The 21,836-nt window shown below is 40.7% G+C and overlaps 1 protein-coding gene across 4 annotated transcripts in view; it reads left to right on the top strand.

Annotated features, from left to right (window-relative positions):
• LOC109992367 (beta-1,3-galactosyltransferase 1-like) overlaps positions 1-21,638 on the top strand; it is a 94,656-nt gene extending 73,018 nt beyond the window's left edge. For all 4 annotated transcript variants that reach the window (XM_065952218.1, XM_020644928.3, XM_020644927.3 and 1 more), the window contains one exon: positions 17,670-21,638. In XM_065952218.1, the coding sequence (XP_065808290.1) occupies positions 17,924-18,910 (987 nt within the window). In that variant the 5' untranslated portion in view covers positions 17,670-17,923 and the 3' untranslated portion in view covers positions 18,911-21,638. The remainder of the gene's footprint in view (positions 1-17,669) is intronic.
• Positions 21,639-21,836: the final 198 nt, after the last annotated feature.

The raw sequence follows: 21,836 nt of genomic DNA, 5'->3' as shown, positions 1-21,836 counted from the left end.
CCAACTTCATTCTCCCTCGTCCATTTGTTAGTTGGACTGTTGACAATGGCAACACATGGAAATGGAAGTCTTGTTGCACATTGAGGCAACGACTTTGAATGAAAGCCGATGGGTTCAGAGACTCTTGTTTGCAGATAGTATAGTTCCTTCTTGCAAACGTTTTTGGTAAGACTGATGTAACTTTTGGTTGACCTGAGTCGACGTCGTGATGTCCGCCGCTGCAGGGACTATCTCCTGCTGAATGAGGCTCAGTGTTCCTGCACAGAGCCGATCAGTGTGAGGAACAAGTCCCAGTGATTCACAGCAGACAAAGAAAGTGAAAAATGAGTTTTGGGGTTATCTCACCTGGAGATTGCTGGTCAAATCAGTCCACGGTATCCCACCAACAGTGCAGGCTTGATTGATCCCAAATAATTCAACGTTAACCGTCTAACTAAAAGAGAAATAGTCTAATCAGAGATTCTGTGAGAAGTCGCTGTGGTTTCATCTGTCACTGTGTCCCTCCAGTAAAGCCCTGTCAACTACTTTAGGACTACACCCAAGTGAGTTCTACAAGGGGCTGAATAACCCTGCTTTGATGAAGGCCATTTTGTAGTCGGTCAGGGATGGGAGGGGGAGACGAAAGCTTGGAAAATACATGCCGGGTGTAGAGAAATGAAAAGATAGATGGTGTTCAGAGCATCATTATAAAAAGTACTGAAGGATCTGGCAGCTTTGTTTTTTAATTTGTTGTTTAAATTGAATTTAGATCATCATTATACATTCCAGTTAGGCGCAATCTGTGCTTGTTATAGCTTTATTTGTTCTGCAGTTCCATCATTGCCTTATTGCTTCTATTTCTAATTATATAATTCAGAAAGATAGGAACACATTTTATATTGCCTCCCTTGTCCCTTAAACACACACTCAGGCACACACAGTTATTTTTGACGGTTTGGAGCGTCATCTCAGCAGCCAGTTAAAATCGATCTGTCCCAGAGGAGAGTCATCCGGTCCAGCGGCTAATCACACAGATGGATCTCTCGTCTGACAGCCGTCACAAGCAGTGAAGCTGCTCCTGGATCACTTACTGTCATCTCTGACACACTCTTATCCAATCACACGATTTGCAGAACAGAGAGAATGTAAGATATTCGGGGAGTACAATAGGTTCTTTTTCTCTTGAAGGATAAATATGTTTTTCATAGTTGTGGGAGATATATTGTGAAAAACAAACAATTAATGGAAGACCTTTGGGACCTTATTTTAAAATATGCACATGAATTATTCTGCTGTTACTTTATCTCAGTATGATATCGGAACAGAATCTGCACCTTGAACTTGACCTCTTCTATCAAGAGATGTTGGTCCTTCAACAACTAGGTTCGCAAATAAGGAAGTCTTTTTTAAATCAGTCACTCTCATAGTCATACGTCTTCTTCAGTTGTGACTGGAGACAGCTTATGGGGACATCTATCATCTCAAGCACCTTCAGTGTTTGGGAGTGTCTACATTTTTCTTCCCCACCCTCTGAAAATTCCTGCAGCCCCTTTAAATGCCTCTTAGACTCCTCAAAAGCCTCATTTTAAACCTCTTCACTGGATGTCTCCTTAATGCCAATTAGTGAAGCACTTTAAAGAGGTGTTAAGCCACCTAATGGCTGTTTTATTTACAAGGTCTGAAACTTGAAGCCTCAGCATTTGGCACAATAATCGTTGAGTCACTGGTATTGATGAACCTTACTTTTACAACCTCTGCAGATATATTACGCTCATGTTGTGCTATGTTGTGCTGGGATGGTAAAAATTACTTTTGAGGGTTGGGGTTGCACTATTACGCTGCACCACACCTCTAATCATTTTTATTTCTCCTTCCTGCCCTCCCTTTTTTAGCTGTTTCTTTTTCTTTTTCTTTTTTTGCAACAATTGCCTGTCCATCAAAGCCTTGCCTGGAGGTGAAAATGTTTGAAAGCATTCATTAAAGTAGAATTTGAAAAGCAGACGTTCAGCTGGAGGTCCAGTCAGGAAGTATTCACAGCAGTTAACCTTGTCCGATTCTCGACAGAATACTTTAAATATTCATATTCCTGACGCTGGAGGAGATGCCTGTAATTTATTCCTCCTCTTTCTGCCCTTTATGGCATGAGTTGAATTTTTCTTCTCTTTCTACGATGCAGTCGCACGGTGATTTTAAACATCATGGCTACATGTTGCTCATACATGTTTCAAAGCATACATATATAGAATCAAACACACCTTACTCATGTTTTACCCACGCTTTAGCATTTACCCTCCTCTCTCTCTCTCTCTCACAAAGCCACACTATACACACTCCCTCTGATCTAACAGCATTTCCTCAGGGCTGCTCCGACACAAACAAAGCCTTGCTTTAAGGTTAATAAAACTTCTTTGAATCATTTTCCAGTGTACACTGATGTGTTTGCCAGAGGTTCAGTTGGTTCTGTTTGTGTGTGTGTATGCACTGATAAGGTGTGTTGGTGTGTTTCTTTAAGCCAAATTGCATCTGACAGGCTGACGGAACAATGAAAACTAGAGTGTGTATTTCTGTCAGTGGTTTAGGTTGAAGCCAAACTCTGCTAAAAGTAACCCTACTTTGCTCTGCCCTCTGTTGCTTGCTCTCTCTCTCTCTCTCTCTCTCTCTCTCTCTCTCTCTCTCTCTCTCTCTCTCTCTCTCTCTCTCTCTCTCTCTCTCTCTCTCTCTCTCTCTCTCTCTCACACACACACACATACACACATAGAGAAAAAAATTGACCCACAGACACGCTTCCTCCCGCGTCTCACCCCCGTGAAGCTGAAGCTTAGCAGGTCTGACAGGTGGAATCATTTATTTACCGAGGGCATACTGAGCAGCGCGGCCTCTGACTGGACCTCATGCTGGTTGCAGATCGCAGCTTCACCTCCTGATGGCCCCAGGCAGCTGTGGGCAGTTAGACCGCGGGTTATCACGCCACCCAAACACACACCAGCACATACAGCAGCGCGGCTTGAGTGCCCACTGTGATTTCTGCAGGAAGGGGGAATGTCATGCATGTGTGTTGGGAGACAAGAGACTCCATTAATATGTATCTGCCTCTCTTGACATCTACATGCGGCCATTTTTCTGGATTATTATTATTATTCATTTACTAATTTATAGAAATCCTAATCTTTATACGCAATTCTATGATTCAGTATAAACACAGGACGTACTGAATAACCATTGAATTGGCTGAACATTTTATTGCAGTGGATTTCAAATGTAGGAGGAACATGAATTAGATCAGAGCGGCAAAAATAAATTATTCTTAATTTAAAAGTGAAAAAGAAGCCTGTCTCTCTAATGAAATCTAATTACCCGCCTTTCAGCTGCAATCTACGCCTGCCAAAAGCTTAAAGAGATTCAGATTCACACACTCACATTTAACACGGCTGTCAGAAGTATTAGAAAGCTATGATTTAAGAAATGTGAGGGGTAGAAGACACACATGCAACCATACAATCACTCTAAGCTCTAAACCAGTCACATGCAGTCAGACAGACAAAAGAGCAGATACAGACAGAGATTAAAGACTGTTGGTCAGATACTGAACTGGGAAATTAAAAGCCGACCTTAGCATGCAAAAAATCTGAATGGCTGCTACACTTTCAATAATGCCAGTTTCTGTAAAAATGAAAATGAGAATGCTAGAGAGAAGTTGACTTTGTCCTTTGAGGCGTCCAACAAAACCTTCATCCAAAATAATTTTTCACCAGCAGCCACTATGAACACGGCAAACCCACTGCTGGCATTTTCTTCCATTCACCCTCTCCCCCTTCCTTCCTTACGCAGATGGCTAGTCAGTCCTGCTCTTATCGTCTGTAATCTATGGCTGTGTCAGACATACTAACAAATACTGCGTGTAAAAACTTTGGAGCTGCAACACATTCAGCAACTTCCGTGATTGTGTTACTTCAGACAATACTGAAGATGCATCTTCTGTTTAAAAAGAGCTGCTCTCTTGCAGCAGAATCAAGACGGTATGAATAAAAAAAAATATTTTGAATCTAATTATGTCCCCAAGTATTTTGAAATAGGCAATCAAATAGTTCTTGTAACTTTTGTACTAATGCCTGTTTTAGAGCCTTGCACGGTCAACACGTTAACCCTTAAGTGTGTGCATTTGGAGATATACCTGAACATATCAGGGAGGCATATAAGGACCTCATCTCTGGAGACTCACTGCATTTTAGCATTTGGTGTGCATTTGTATGTATGTGTGCTCATTGCGCTCAATGCCCCTTAGAAGGAGGAGTGTTATTTACTGAAAGGTTTGCTGAAGCTGCATGTCGCTGGCCGGTGCTGCCATCAGCAGTGTCAGGGTGATGTGTGCATGAAAGTATCTGTGTGTGTGTGTGTGTGTGTGTGTGTGTGTGTGTGTGTGTGTGTGTGTGTGTGTGTGTGTGTGTGTGTGTGTGTGTGTGTGTGTGTGTGTGTGTGTGTGTGTGTGTGTGTGTGTGTGTGTGTGTGTGTGTGTGTGCATGCACCTGTCTGACTAGGAGACCAGGTAATTATCACAGGACACGTCATCTGGCATCCTCTCCGCTCTTAGGTTCAGCAGAGCAACTAACAAGAGCTCTGTCTGCTCACGGTGAAGACTCATAAGCAGGTGTGTGTGTTTGTGTGTGTGTGTGAGCCTAAAAGATGAAGAAGACCACTTCTTTTTAACCCGTAGTAACAATGGTAGACACCTGCACGTGAGCGTGTAAATAAAATATAAAAACCTAGGAGTGTGTCCGCCTACGTTGTCTCTGCCTCTGCATCATGTGCATCCCCCCCAGCATGGCCTGTGTTATCTCGACAGGTGCAGTTGTCTGTACTCTGCTATATAATGGGATGTGTTCAGCCTGTTCCACGCTCCACCCGTCTGCCAGCACTGAGATGGTGTTTCCGATAACTCCTCGCCCCCTGATAGAGGCTGGAGCTGTGCAGCAGGGTGAAGCACAGTGGAGGAGGAATGCTTTTTGGCTGCAGCAGCAGTAATACACTTACATTTGGACACTTGTGCAAGGCCTCTGTCTCCATCAGCTTCCTCCAGGTGTTTTACCAGGCAAATTAGAAAATTGTGAATAAAGCTCTGAAATATGTGAGTTAATTAACTTTCACATATGAGAGCTGCGAAAGCGTGTGCCAAGATGTGTTTGTACTAACTGATGCTTCAGCACCTCTGCTGAGCATATGGCCTTTAAATGTTGCAGATCCACACCGCTGTAATTCATTCAATGAGAACAGGATGTGTTGCATGCATGTGCTAAGAAAGTGCTTTACTATTATTATGCAAAAAAAAAAAAAAATGCAAATTATTGTTGTTGTGTGACTTATATTTTTATGTATTGAGAGAATTACTAGAGGGAATAAAAGTAGTCCGGTGACAAGAGCTCTTTATTTTATTTTGTATTCTTGCTTTAAAACACTTACTTTCAATGCAGGAATTTCAGTTGTAACATGACCTAATGACTGATCGGTTGAAGTGGTCAGCGATAGCCAGAAGTAAGGAGGTCAAGTGACTAGCAGTAAGGTGACTAGTAGTATGGGGGCGTGTAAGTGGCCTGTGGCAGGAAGGTCAATTGGTCAACAAATGCGAGCAGTGAGGCAAACACCAGCATTAACGAGCCTGTACAAGGACAACTAGCAGTAAGATAACTTTGTGATTGGTTGGGGGTGACCTTGTAGCCACATATTTTCTTGTTTATCTTTTTTCATCTTTTGATAAATAAATGCCCTTTAAAAGACACACTTTCAGTCTCATACTATAGGGAACAAAAACCTTATTTTTCATGATAAAGCACTTCAAAACTTCTCAACAAAGTCTTTTTTTTTATCTTTAAAGTTGGATTTCCCAGCTTACAATTTCTATTGACCATTGGAGGAAAACTATTCATTGAGAAACAGCTTCATTCCACTCAAGGTGTTTTGCTATCTAGATTTTGTTAAACAAACCCTTAACGTTCAACCTTACACTTCAACTCACTCGCTACACTCACGTGAAAATAGTGCCTCAAATTATTTTTCACTATCCTCAGAGTAAAGAGAATGGTGTACTTAAAAGTGATCTAATTTTATCATGGAAGTGCTGAAGTTTCCCATTTGTGCTCAGAATGGAACATCACTTATCTCAATTTCTGTCCCATCCATCATGTGCTGAAGTGCCACTTTTTTAGATTGCTGGTTCATTTTTGGAGTGAAACACTCGATATGAATAACGTAGTATGCATGAAATTCGCATCGCAGAGTGTCTGGCACATCGGGGCATCTTCGTCCCCATAGAAACTGCTGCATATGGACGGAGGAGCATGAGGGCAGAAAGGTGATCACTTAGTATGGTAATGTGGTGATTTGAATACAATGAGGATCATTCTAACCTGCCTGTTTATCTTTCTATCCCCCTTAGCCTGGTATACACTGTCACTCACTTTATATTGCACTTTTTAGTTTACTCTGTGGTTGTGCATGTGTTGTTTAGATTTTGTGCTATGGATGGAAGCTGCTCTTCTCCGGATATTATACCTGAACTATTTTTATGGCTGTCTGATTCATTGCTTTGCTGATGGATGTAACAGAAGGAAAATAAAATTACAGAGAAACAACCTAAGAGACCCCTCCGGAGCCGGATCGATACCAGCAAATTTACAAGCTCATCAGAGGCAGCCGCAAGCAGCTTTTAGTGTCCAAGATGCTTGTAGACACTTTCACAGGTTCAAGGTCAATGTTCGAGTGAAAGGGAGAGGAGATGCGGGGAGGAAGGGCAGGGGTAGCGTTTAAACGTAAACCATAGACTGAGGAGAAGGCTTTGAGAGGCTCCTGCTGCTGCTGCATAATGTGTCTACACTTCCGCTGCAGGCTGTTGCTGTATTGATTGCCTTCCCGATTTGTTTTTGAGTCCCAGACAAAGGTTCCTTTGCGTCTCTTGAGACTCTAAGACACACTTAATTCACAGCTTCTCTGAGATAAATGAATATCAAATCTTAAAAGGAAAGACTGAAGCATTAAAAACAAACGTATCACCTTAAATCACAGGGTAGATTAAGATAGAAAAGATAGATAGCATAGATAGATATACACACAGGAAATCCTGCTGTCGAGTACAGACGGCATGAGTCTTAGAAGTATGGTTTAAGCTCACCACCAATGTCATCAGCTTACTTATACATTTACAAATTATCTTGTTATGCTACTTGTTCAACTTGGAAATAATCCTGTTTATTACTCTTTTATGATGGTTCTGGTTGTTTTGTGTGGATAAAGCCCAGTGGGGCTGCTGGGATACACTTTATCAAATGTGGAAAATAACCAGACATAAGCAGCAGCCCCAAGAGGATAGGTCAGCTTCAAAACATTCTTAATATTTTTCTTGCTGTGCTGTTTTCTCTCACATCATTTCGTGGTTGGTTTCATCACTTACCAAAGCTGCCGAGGTGCCTATTTGAAGCCTCCTCAGATGACACATTGCTGTGGTGGTCGGCTGAGATTAAAACAAATGGTCTCTAATATTTACTCATTAGACCCTTGTGATGACTGAAGAAATATAGCAACATTTATTAAATTTTTAGACTGTCAGACTGCTTTTGCTGTACAGAGATTCTATACATTTTCATTCTCAGCTGAATGAAACCTTGATTATGTATGTTGCATGATTCATACACAGGGAGGATATGAACATTCAAAGACCAGTCGGAGCAGTTTAAAATGCAATTCTCCACCTTAGTGATGTAGCTCGAAAATACTTTATCTAAGACCCGAGAAAAGTGTTATTAAAATGAATGTGAAGATCATTAGTTGAGGATCTTCTGAATTTAGCAAAACAAAATTCGATGAAAGGCTAATGCTGTTAATGATTTAAAAACACTGCTCAACTCCGGGTTAGACCTGTAAATGAATTGGATCTGGATCCAAGGATAATCACTCAGACTAATCCAGTCATTTATTCTTTTTAGAAAAGAAAAAATGTATCATGGGGAACATCAGGGAATTTCAAACATGGATTTAAGTATCATCTATATGCATAAGTTTTGTATTTTTATATGACTTGACTACTGCATGTACAGACTAAATAGAAGGTGTTAAGTACTGGTCCATGTGGCACACCTCACTTCACAATCACAAGCAATTTTCTCTTTGGTTTTCTTAAATACGGTCTGAATTCAATATGGGTGTGTAGTTGTTGGTTGCTGAAGGATCTGGCCTTGCTAGTGTACAGATGTGAGACAGGGTGTTGTGAGACAAGTGCTGAAAGTGAGTGCTTAGCAAAACTGTGCCCTGGATAAAAGTTTAAAAAGGCGAACACTGCCTTGCTCCGGGCGCCCGACTCTCGAGTGACTCCGGCTGAAACATTTCATCAATACTATAGAACTCTGACTTCTCCTGCAGGATCTTTGAAGGTTATAACCACCTCATTCTCCCTCATATCATTCCTCAACTGCTCTGCTTCCCCTCTGTTGTACCTTCACACAATCACCCTGCCTCGTTTCCCTGTTAGTGAAGCATCTGTCCTCAGAAGCTGTTATCACATAATGTTTCTGTGGCATTACTATAATTCCGGTGCCTTCTTGGAGCTTTGTCCTCACTCATCCCTGATGTGCCTTGAATATTGTATAACAGCAATGTCATCCAGTCGGACAGTGAAATGTATTACCTGCATGAATCAAGTTGTCATTTCCAATTTATGAGGGAGCTTAACATTCTGAGCACAGGTCTGGCTTGTGCGAGGAATCACCATGAATGGCTCCACTCCGAACCCCCTCAGCAATGCTTAGTGCTATTTCTTATTCACATTTGTGACTCTGCAGTTCAAACCAAAGGCACCTGCGCTCATCCAGTACCGCATTTTTCTTGAGGAAACACTTGTGTAATTACAAAATGCAGCTGTGTTTCTGCACCAACCCCCTTGTATTTCCTCTTGCTTACTTATACACAAAAATGTGTAGCCTTTGTCCAATATGCTCAGCTTGTTTTAAGTACCAGATGGACGAGGTCACAGCTCCATATTTTTTGATAAGCACTGACAACTTCAAGCAAGTTTTTTTTCTTCCCACAATCATTATAATGTCCTCTCCGAGTGACTTAAAACAAACACTGAGAATTTCCTGCAGGCCCTGTTTGGCCGCAGGCTGATATGCCCCAGCACTGTTTGGGCTCAAGTCAGCAGTGAAGTGGGGATGGCGCATCAGGCATCTGTACAGCAGCCAAATCTGTTGGCCGCTATTGATATCCCATTTCCTCTGTCACTCCTAAGCTGCTTTGCATTCAGAGGCTTCGCACTAAGCCCACAGTGTCCAGCCTGTGGCCTGTAATACTGACTATACGGCTGTCTATGCCGCACCACAACAATCATCGAGTCCTTTATTATCCAGCAAACAAAAGAATAGCTAGTGCCACACTGGGATCCTTCCATCCCTGACATTTTAATTGTGCTTCTCTCATATTAATCGGGATGCAAACCAATTTGGCCATTGCCGTTAAATTCCTCACACATTAATTCCTCTTTTGTTAGGGCAAGTGTTTATACATGTTTATAAGGCGGCATAATAGGTTTTAGACTTGGTAGATGATTGGAGAGAAAGCGGATCAAACATGGAATGGAAGACAGTTTTTTTGTGTGTAGGGTGGACAATTATAAACCTCCTGTTGAGCTTATCTCGACAGCAGGAGCTTGAGATAAGGTGTGGAGTAGTGGGATATGGACAAGTCTTTGGCATGTTAAAATTTCTAGCTCACATTTTTCAAATCCATTCAGAAACGGTCTGTCAGATCCTGAAATGTATTTGAAACTCTTGCAGAAATGCCTCCATATCAGAACATTCATATGCAGCTCCCAGTGGCCTCTAAGGCTCTTTTGTTTCATTGGTTTAGGGAGTAGCGCGCTTGAGTCGCTCCTCCAGGGAAGCTGTTATTTGCTCAGTAATCATAAAGCATACAATGTCACATAGCCTGGAGACGAAGTGGCACGTGTGTTTGAAAAATCTAATTTTGTCCAGAGTACCCGGTATTTTCTCCCTCAGACGTAATCATTTTCAGTTTCCATTACCCCCTCTTTTCTTCGTTTTCGCCTCTATTGACAGGTCATGCCTCGCTTTCAAATACTATTACCACATCATAATGCTGCAATGTAAAGAATTACCCAGCACATACATGTTTTGACAGCTTCACTTAAATCAGCTGTCACAAAAAACCCCGCAAGTGATGGCGGCTGCTTCCTGTTTTCCTCTGCCAGTCATTAAATCTGTGGTATTGAAGCAGGCAGCGTGAATGTTAGATGTCACAGCTGAGCTCAGAATATGATTTATTTACCTTCAGGTGTGTCTGCCCCACAAGCTCATCTCTCACTCACATGTTCCCTCCAATGCACCAAAGACAGTAGACGCTACGGTCTATTAATCTAACTCGCAGACACACATCTGAGTAGCCATTTATTTATTTTATTTGTGTTCTTTTACTCTCTCCCTCAGTGATTCACAAACATGCAGTCATCCCCCCCCACGAGCAAGGTCACTCTGTGCTGTACTAATGACTGCAATCAATTATCCGGTGCTACATTAAACCAGACTGCAACTCCCACTTCTCTGTTGCCTTCCAGCATTTTGCACACGGTTTTCAGAGGTCAAAATATTGTAGAAACAACAAAGCAGTTGATTCAAGTTTCTTCGACCCCCCCTCAAAGTAGAAATACTATATAATGCAAAACCTCAATTGATTTCTTTAATGTATGAGGGAAAAAAAGCTGACTTAAACCCCTGCACCTTAAGCATTGATTGAATCAGTATAAAGTTCAGAATAGATATTTGCTCCTATCCCAGTCAAAAAATGTGCAAGACTGCAAAACAACACTGATGATGTCATTATGAGGTCATCAGGGATAATCGAGCCTAAGCCCCTTTAAAAGGGCTGTTCCCTGTAAGCTAGCAGCAAAGCTAGGAACAGAACCAAGCTGATGACCCTGTTAAAGGGGAGCTGAAAGAAAATGACAGGGCACGACTTTTTGGAAATGTTACAGCACTTAGCAGTTTAGCCAAAATAGACCAAGGAAAAGTTAGCAGCTCTCCAAAGGCCAAAAAGTTCAGGGTAAGGACTTCTGATGTCAAGGAGGTCCTTCTCATCTGAGCAGAGGATGACATCAACTGGTGTGTAATGGACAGTAAGGCACCTTTATTTTTGTTAAGAATCTATGTTGCTGCCACACACATGTTTTATATTACATGTGACACCAGCATGCCGTTGAAAATCCCACAATGCGCTGGCTTTGTGTCCTCTTCCTGCATGAAGTCCTTTTCAACAGTATTGTGGGATGTCTGTATGAAAAGGGCAGAAACCTCCAAGTTAAATCAACTCTGTCAAGATGCATTCCTGACATGTAGTATCTTACATTTTTTGCACCTTGACTGATACTACAGGCTAAAAGTCAGAGTATCTTAGCCTCTGGGTCCAATTTGTAGTTCCTCCTTTGTAATGTGTCATGATACATGAACTAGAAGTGCAAATTAAAAAATGTTCAACCCTCTTCACTCCCTTTATCACAAAGATCCCTTTTAAACAGGCAGCATGGTTGGCAGGCTTTTCATCTGTAGTTCAAGGTAACGGGCAATTTTTGCATAAGTGACATAATAATCACGCAACACAACAAATTATTTGCCAACACTTTTAATTATTGATTGTATCGATTTGTTGTTGCCACCCTACTATATAGAAATAGTCGACCTCTAAGCTGAGTCGTTATCTTATTTTTTTAGCTCATAAAGGGACATCAGTATTGATTTCAGTCTGTTTCACGACCAATAAAAATCTCCTCACAGGGACTTTACACTCTAATGAATACCTGTATTTCACCATTTTCAACTCAATATACAGACCACCAGTAATCAGAGAAACATGCAAATCGAAACCCTGTGCACCTGTGCAAATAAACCAATACATGAAATAAATTGTTTTCTGCTGATCTCTTCATTTTCAGGTTATAACTAAACATTTCTGCCTTCTCCGCAGATAAAAAGTACAGGCGCCAATTCCAGTTTAGCTATTTTTAGCTTCGCCTACTTGCAGAAGTTTGAAACTTTGATTTGATATGGGATTTGAAAGGATTAGATCAGGTTGAGTGAATTCAATAAGTTGCCATTGAAGCCCAGCTCTAAGTCCTCTTCCTCATCCATTTGACCATTCTCTCTTTAACAGGTCTGCTTCACATCCTCACATGTATTCAGTAATTGGCAGAGTACTCTTTCAACTGATTCATTACTTTATCAATAACATGTGAGCGATCAATAAGCCCAAGGTGATGTCTGTTATGATGTCCCTCCAAAAACCCTTAAAACAAGGAAGAGATTAAATTCCTCACATCAACACGGAACCTGTGAATGTTTGGTTTGAAAAATGAGTCATTCATCAAAATTTCTGCATGTTAGATAGATTTGCCTGTCAATCAATTAATTATCTCAGCGCGACACAGGGTGATAAAAAGCACTCAGCTTCCCTTCAAGACCTGTATAAATGTTAGATAACTCCATGGTACAAGCATGTTAGAAGCCTTCTACTTCTTTATCCCCACAAAGGTGATCATAATGTGGCGTCTTGGATCAGTGTGAGGCGTAATGGAGAGCAGCAGAGCTCGCTACGAGGTTGCTAAATTGACTTCCCACGGGGGTTACATTCAAAACTCCTTAGCACTTAATGCCAGCGTGCAGCAGACTGACTTAATTTCTCCCCCTCTTTTTCCTTCTCTCCCCTTCTTTGTCTATCTCTCGCCCTACGGCCTGTCACTGTGCTGTCATGACAACCAGTTCAGATTAGCAGATCATTAGCAATGAGCCCGGTGAAGGGTTTGTTCATAATAACTGTAATTATTAAGGGCTTTAATGTGGGACGTTCTCCTCACCTCTTAAACAGTAATGCCTGTTTTTACTGCTCTGTGGTATTTTGAAGTTATTCTTTCTTTGACTTGTTTTACAGGCCTTTTGTCAGCAGGGTAGTCATTATTATGATCTACAGTGAAGTACCTTAAGTAGTGCTCCAGTGCTTTTCTGAAGCACTTCTGTAACGCATTAAAAATCACAAGCAACGAGGGATGTAAACAAGACAATTATGCAACAGTATGCAAATTGGTATATTATTTTGCTCTAAAAACCTCTCTCATTTTACGACATATGGGCTTAGGACTAACCCGTCTGCCGTCCTGTTCCCCTTGCCATATCATGGAGATGAACACGTTACCCTTAGCATCTAAATTGAATTGAATTATTAATCATGTAGTGTAATTAAATTATTAAGATGTTATGTCTTTATTTAACCTCGTATTTAAGAAGGGGCACCACTTCTTGTTAAACGAAGAAAATAACTTTAATGGTATAAGTTAATTAATTAATCAGTCAGTTTCATATCTTGAAAGAAGTAAGTTCTGGAAATGTTAAACAAGAAAACACACAGACAAAGTCCTGAATTTATGTGTAAAACTTAATATAAAAAGGGGTAAACAATAATGTTTAGATGAAACAGATAAAGAATATGATTATTATGATCAGGATAATTATTATCAACAATTATAATGTATGGCGACATTGTATATTTAGTAATGAGATAAGACACTGTATTGTTTGAATGACTTAATCAGAAAATGGTCAAAAAGAAAAAGTTGATAAAGGAATTTTGGGATTCTATTTGAATTTAAAGGAGGGCTCTGAATAGACAGGACTCAAGACTTAATCGTCCAACACCCCTTGCCACCAGCAGTCTTACTGTGAGATATGTTCAATTGAACTCTGCCGGCTGGTCCCGCGTTTCAGTCTCTGGCAAGCGGTTCTTTTCAGGCCCAGAGAGGTCCACAGGCCAGATTAGATACCTTAACAACTTGGTCGGAGTGTGCAGCTGGGATGGAGATTGTACGTCGGTTCAGCTGTCATCTCAGAAGCTCCAAGAGGATCCAACAGGAAAAGTATTAAAGAGTCTTTTAATACATCGATTTCCAATTCAGATTAACCGGATGGCCATTTTGATGAATCCAAATTAAGGAATTGGTGTTCAAAATTGAAGAGTAAAAATCTTTAGAGAAGAAAGTTCTAAAACCTTGCTTGAGCCAGAAAGAATTGATGTTCCAAAAATTGTGCGTGAAAAAGAAAGTTCGGTAGAGACTCGTCTCTACGGCACAAACTTAAAAGAAGTGATTCGGACCAAAGTCTGAAGAGAAGCAAGCAAGAGCTGAAGCTCTAAACTTCACAAACCAAAAACAAAACTAAAACTAAGGATCTGAGCTGAGTGTGAACTCTTATCAGCTGCGGGAGAAGGAGGTGGGCCTGCATGAGAAGGGTCACTCCCATTCTGACTGGAGGACAATTGTTTAAACTAAACCGAGTTTACTGAATAAGATTAAGAATAAGAATCTAAACATATATACGTCACCATACATTCATTTCGATATTATTTCTATCAGATCCACGTTGATGTAGGTTCACGTCATATATTTAGACAAACATTTCTATCAGATTCATGTTGAGATGAAAATCACACCACCTGGGAACATCCTCAGTCAATCCCAGCCTGTAGGTGAACAAAAACATGTTATACAGTCAGCATTCTTAATAAGACATATTAATAAAGTAGGAAAAGAAATTGGTGTCTTTAAATAACACCTTCTATAGCTAATATCAAAGAGTATGCTTTATAACACGTCTAAATGTATAATTATGAAGGTTACGTATTCATGGATATTCTAACACTAGATGGCAGTAGCGCTCCATGTCAAATTCCTATTAAAACTAATATAACTCTTATTCCTATTCTGAAGATCTGATTTTGAGTTTAAAAAGATGATTATAATACTTTCAATGTGACAATTACAAATATCTAGATGAAGAAAGACATAAATGTTCATTTGATGCAGAATTGAACGCTGTGGTTTAATTCAGCTCTTCAGCAGTCCTTCAACAGATGGTCGATTTTAGGACTTTGCAGAGACTGGTTTCGGTTACAGTTCATATCTTTGGGATCAATTCGTAGATAGCAGAGTGTTCTGTCTCCGCTCGGTTGTTTATTCAAGGTGTTGTAAAAGTTCATAATATCCTGTCTGAGAGGGAGACTTATATCATTGATCAGTTCCTTTGTTCCTTAGTAAAAAAAAACCCAGATGTTAATCCACAGTCCTGCAGAAAGAGAGGTTGTAAAATGTGGCTGTTGATAACGGCTACAATCATATGATGAAATAACTTTGAAGCACTGAAGGGACAAACTTCCAGACTCTGTTATTAATATACACTGGCTGCCATGCTGTTGTTTCTGCTGTGTATGGATGTAGAATTAAAACAATACAAAGAATATACTATCAACATGCAAGTTTATTCTGACTCTTTCAATTTAGGACATGACTCGACATAAATTTTAAGATAACAGCCCTATTTATTTTGCACAGATATAAAAGAAGGTAAACATAGAATATCTACATCAAAAATAAGCATTTGTAACTGCTTGAGATGTAGACCTTGTCCACTCCTGGAATAGATTAAATGGAAGCTTTGTTTTTTAATAAACAAGATAAGATCTGGCTTTCAACCCTACAACCACCAAAATGCAAAATAACTGCACAACTATCCAAGCCTGTACCATCTACTTTAATCCGACGTCCTTCATTTGTCAACAAACAAAGGCTCTCTCCAGACTGTGGATCATTGGACTGCATGGTCTGTCTGCTCCACTTAAAAAAGTGTTTTGCTGACCACATATTAACACAGATATTAGTAAATTATAAACACTGCAAGAACAGCATCCCTGCAGTTTAAAAACATGATCCCATCCCTGACAATCTATTGGAACTGTAACATATTCAGCAGAGAACATTTGCAGAGTGCTGATATAATTCAAAGTGACATGACGGCATGTAAGGATACAGCCATCTTTCAATTTGCTCTAAGGGAAATTGTGTTCTCATGGTTTCGTGAGGTGCATGGCCAGATGAGAATATCAGTTATTCTGGGCTTTAGCGAAATGAGCATAGTCATTTTAGGGGACTGTGGAACCAGTAGACCCTACGCGGGAAAGGACAGAGATGTGCCGATCTGAAAACAGGGAATATGGGAGTGAGGGGAAACGAGGTCAAGGAAAGAGGGTGAACATGATAAATTGGTGATTTTATCGGGGAGAGGGAGAGGAGGAGGCATGCAGGGAGTTGAGATTGAGTGGATTCAGTGGGAGTAAAGGCGATAGACGCTGTCAATAAGTTAGAGAAATTTGAGGAGATGAAATGTACACACAAATAGAAAAAAAATGTCTTCAGCTAAAGGAGAAAAGAATAGGATGAAATGAAGAAAGAACAAGGGTTTGCGATGATGAGACCCCGAGACAAAAACAATATAGGACAGAGATTGAGACGAAGAACGGCGGAGGAGGGAGGTAGTGAGACATATAAAGATGGATCAAGCACCCAGCGAAGTAGAGAAGGAGAGAGTGATTGAGAGGGAGGAGGTGTGGAAAAGCGGCCATGATGAGATGGATTCCACTGGACCATGAGATTGATGACTCTGCTTTAGAAATGGAGAGAGGGATCGAAAGGGGTGGAACAGATAGGAGAAACGAGGGGGAGGAGGGAAAACAGAAAAGTCCTGATGAAAAGAACCATGAACCGACAAAATCTGGTGTCTGATAAAGCAACGAGCCGCTTTTTATCTCAGCGGTTCCATCTTAAAAACGGATTTTAGTATCTCTGATTGGATCTATACCGCTTTCTTTCATCATCAGTTATGCATAGTCAAAACAAAATATATCTTCCCAGAAGAAGAACAGGACTGCTGCTACATCAAAAGAGATTATAGTGCACAGAATAAAAGTCTGTAAAGAAGGATTAGACCTCAAAAATCCTGCAAATTCGTCATCCATCATGGCCTTGTGAAGTCAGATTTAAAATTTTAAGCTACCAGATAATACTTGAGTACAGTAAAGGGAGAGATTTTTATATTTGCTATCTTTAGAGTTTTAACTTATCCCCTTATGGCCTGTCAGTGTGCCCAATTAGAGCAAAAAGTTCCATAGCTTACAATGTACTAGCTCATTATAGGGGGAAACATGTTAAATCCACATTCCTAAGTTCAGTTTGACATTGACTTACAGAAAGGTTAGTTTAGGAGGGAAATAGTGGGAGTAAACAGTGAGTGAGACCAGGACAACCAGAGGCAGTGGATTTTAATCTTTCCCCTGGAGAAAGTTTTACTTTTACCTTCCTTGCCCTGATCCTTCTCCCCCTCTTCCTCTTCCTCTCAGACTGTCTGAGTTTCTCTGATTCGCCAGGCTGTGTCTGGTCCAGAGGGGGATAAGAGGGAGATAAACAGCAAACAGAAAGTGCAGGGAGCTGAAGCAGAGCAGGCCCTATCATTGTAGAGAGCTTCCTGGTATATTCACTCTCTTCAGACCATAGAGCTCTTATCTGAAGAGTGATAGAAAGATAGAGTAACCGACTGTGCTGCCTGCCTAGCCAGTGGACTGATGTTATGGGCTGTAATGAATAGGAAGTAAAAGATATTGTTCAATATGTCACAAGCCTTGCTTCCATAAGTGCCTTTTCATGTGAATAAGATAAGGACATGTTAGAAGTTACACCTTCAGTCAACATGCTTATCTTTTCTCTAAGGTTTTAATAAGTAGTTTTGATTGATGTTGCCACTGACTGTATGTTTCTTCTTCTCTTTTAGATGCTGCTACAGAGAGCTGAAGGCCTCCCTCGCAAGCTGCCATGGGACACAGTAAGGACGTAGACATGATAAGAAATCTCTGCTGTGGTTCTTTTCAAACAAAACCCTAGAAAAGTCCATTATCTGAAATTAATGTGAGCCGTGTTGCGGAGGCAGCCTCAAGCTGCGCCGCCACATCTGAAACAACCAATGGAATCGTGGCCTCAAGGTTTCCGATGCTGCTGCCGCTGGTAACAACAGCCGAGTGACCAGCGATGCCTTCTAAGGTCTCCTGCTTATACTTGCTGACAGTGGTTTGCTGGGCCAGCGCTCTGTGGTACCTGAGTGTGTCCCGCCCTTCCACTTCCTACATAGGCCAACTGACTATACCTATACGCAAAGTGCCCAAGGCGAACAAGAACGGCACCTTCAGTAACATCCGAACGCGCTCGCTTAACCCACATGACTTTGGCTACCTCATCAACGAGGAGAAGAAGTGCGAAGCAGAGCCGCCCTTCCTCGTCAGTCTCATCAGCACCACCCACAAGGAATTTGATGCCCGTCAGGCCATCCGTGAGACATGGGGCGATGAGAGCACCTTCCCAGACGTTCGCGTGGTCACACTCTTCTTGTTGGGTCGCAGCACTGACAACGTCCTCAACCAGATGGTGGAGCAGGAGAGTCAGATCTTTCATGACATCATAGTGGAGGATTTTATTGACTCTTACCACAACTTGACTCTTAAAACGTTAATGGGCATGCGATGGGTTGCCACATTTTGCTCTAAGGCGCAGTACGTTCTCAAGACAGACAGTGACATCTTTGTCAACATGGAGAATCTAATTTTTAGCCTCTTGAAGCCAACTACCAAGCCCAGGAGGAGATACTTCACCGGCTACGTCATCAACGGCGGGCCAATCAGAGACATGCGAAGCAAGTGGTACATGCCAAGGGATCTGTACCCAGACAGCAAGTACCCACCCTTCTGTTCTGGCACGGGCTACATCTTCTCAGCAGATGTTGCTGAGCTAATATACAAAACCTCCTTACACACCAGGCTGCTACACCTGGAGGATGTGTATGTTGGTGTGTGCCTCCGTAAACTGGGAATCCATCCGTTCCAGAACAGCGGCTTCAACCACTGGAAGATGGCGTACAGTCTTTGCCGATACCGCCGGGTGGTCACTGTCCACCAGATCTCCCCTGAGGAAATGCACCGTATTTGGAATGACATGACCAGCAAGAAACACCTGAAGTGTTAGCAGGACTAGCAGAGCTTTTGATTTGGAAAGTCAGCTAAGCCTGTCTTCTTTTTCATTTGCTTTGGCAAGTACTTTTCAGCACGTAGCACTGAGCTACAAGAGAAGTATTGACGTGTTTTCAGGCACTGATTGCTTTGCCAGTAGTCTCGACAGTGCTAGGCCAGAGCAGACTCCTGTCTTTTATGTCTCCCTCACTTCAAGGTGTTTTTGAGAGGTACTCCAATCAGACTCACTAAGGCACAACCTTGGATATGTTTTCAAAAAGTGTGCCAAATGTTCAGCCTGTTGTTTGTTCTTGCCAGCAGCATTATGATTTTATAGGAAAATACAAGACACAAAGCGTGTGTTAAAACACTCATCGATACAGAAACAAACTGTCTCCATTACTCGACTGCAGATCACAGAAATGCCAACACAGTTCTTTGAACCCAGACATTTGCCATTGCAAACTCTTATTATGAATGTTCCTCATGTATTTTCAGTTGTATTTTTCTGAAGAAGGTGTTAAGGTGTTGGATGTACTGTCTGGCACTAGCAATAGCTGTCATCATGTCGAACACCATGAGTCATCAGGACTCATTTGAATAGTGTTGTTCTTACTCTAGGAAGGCAGCGAAAATAAGAGTATTATCAACCCCACCTGTTTGCCTCTGTTATATTCTTCTTTAGATCCAGACATATTTTCTTACAAAAGATCCACAGGTCTTTGTATCGTGCAATGAAAATCTTCAAAAAGGATCCGGACAACCAGAAGATATTGGCTGCTTGCATTCCCAAGTGAATGTTTCTACTGTTAATGTGTAATGTGCAGTTATTCGTCTCAGGCCGTGCCGTGAGCAGGCTTCAGACTTTTATATTTTCTATTACTTGAACAAGATGGAGAACAGATGTACTGCAAGCGCAGTGTGTACTGAGGACAAGTATTACATTTCAGAGTGCTTTCTTCTTTTCAATTACTTGAAATTCAATAAAGCGCTTTTGTAAGACTTGAAATTGTATTTATTACAGAAAACAATATAAAAAGTTTGTATTTTGCTCAATTTAATACACATCATCTTTATATTGATAAATAAGAAACCAGATTACAATCTGAGACGACTGCTGCATAAATGAGCTGTAAAAGGAAAGTGTCTCATTAAGACTGCTGTTCATTCAGCAGCAGCTGTGCTCAGGTTGACTCAGGTCCCAGCTCTCAACACGTCAGTGATGGGCCAGCTCTGAGTGGATCAGGAAAGAACATGACCGTTATCTTTTCCTTGCAGGTGTTGGTGTGTTTCCTGAAAACATTTCTTGTGCAGTCTGTATTAAATCAAAACTAGCATCTGTGTAATTGGCAGCCAAATGGCTGTTTTCACCCAAAATGTCTTAACAAGAGGAAATACCATGGCCAATTAATTTCTTTTATGTCCAAATACTGTTTAGAACCTTTAGTTTTTTTGTGCTTATTAGGTTTGTGTTTTCATCCATTCTTATAAGAGTGATAACACAGATATCCTCAATTTGCAAGCTTACATGACTTTTAACTGGCCAACAGTGCTATAAGCATGCTAAAATTTCACAAATTTATTTTTTCCCTATTGAGACATGCAACATTTAAAATCTAATCTCTTTTCACTATAATCCCCTCGCCTTAAATCTCTGTTCAGCGATCACTGAATAGCAGTACATGTACATCGAAATGAAGGATTTTGGAAAAACTGGAAGCTTTTTTTTAAAAATTGTATTAATACAGTTGGAGCCTTGCCTTACCTCCAATTTTGCTCCAAAATCCTTTTCACTATGAGTTTAAAGCACCTCTGAACCAAATGTATCAAAGATGCTTCTGCAAGGTTGCGTGTTATGTTAAAATAATACAAAACTTTAGTGAAATCTGCTTGAATGGACAGTGGAAATAGGAAAAAAAGTTAAGAAAAACTATTGCACATATTCTTATTGCCAATTCAGCTCTGCGGCTTGAGCTTTCATCCAATGTGGAAAGGCTACAGTACTCGCGGTTGTCCCAAATTTGAGTCTGACCAGTGACATTTGCTTAATGTCATCCTCCACTCTCTTCTCCCAACATTTCCTGTCTCTCTCCATGGACCTAAATAGAGATCTAAATAAAGTCAAAGAGATGCCCAAAAAAATTGTATCAGTCATTGAACATACCTGGTGGAGATCTTAAAAGTAATTAGATATATAAATACTTAACACTATTTTCCATCTTATGGTCACTTTTAGATATTTGAATGATTTTTAAGGTAATGCAGCACATAACAGATGTTAATCTTCACTGCCAGGTACATTTGGAATGACAAATGTAGCCCTCAACAAGTGCATTACTAGACTCACCAAAGATGTTTTATCTGTCCAAAATGATAAATGAAGTTGGTAAACAATCAAGGGAAATCTTTTGTTTTAGAAGATACCAACCCTGAATGTCTTAATCCATCAATTTATGTTGTATCTGTTTTATCTGTCATCTGTATGAGATTATTTTAGGAGGAAAATTTTCCAGGATTGAGTCTATGATGCAGGAGATCGTGATTTTACTAAACTGAGCTTTGTCAGACATCACATGTAGGTTAATGGAAAACTCTCAGCCCTGTTTTAGAGTTATAATTATGTGTTTCTCAGCCCACTCTGGCATTTAAAGCGGTGTATTTCTGATGGGTCACTTAGAGCTTGTATGTAAATGTATTTTTCATACTGAACAGTTATTCTGAATCATTAAAGAGTCTGAATCATTTCCCTTTTTACATATATGGAAAAAAGTGAATTCTATGCACCCTGATGAAAAAAAGAACAGAAATGTTTGCCCTGATATTTGTTGTTTTTTTCCCTGTAGTGGAAAACGGTCATTTTCCGTTTTACTAATGAAAAAAAACCCTGAAAAAAATAATCAGTTTCCTCAATAACATTTTATCCTATGTGTTGGCGTGTGTGT

This window comes from Labrus bergylta, chromosome 24 (genome assembly GCF_963930695.1).
Source record: "Labrus bergylta chromosome 24, fLabBer1.1, whole genome shotgun sequence".
NCBI classification, from domain to species: Eukaryota; Metazoa; Chordata; class Actinopteri; order Labriformes; family Labridae; genus Labrus; species Labrus bergylta.
Note: the sequence above shows the minus strand (reverse complement) of the source record. Positions and strands in the feature narration are given on the sequence as shown.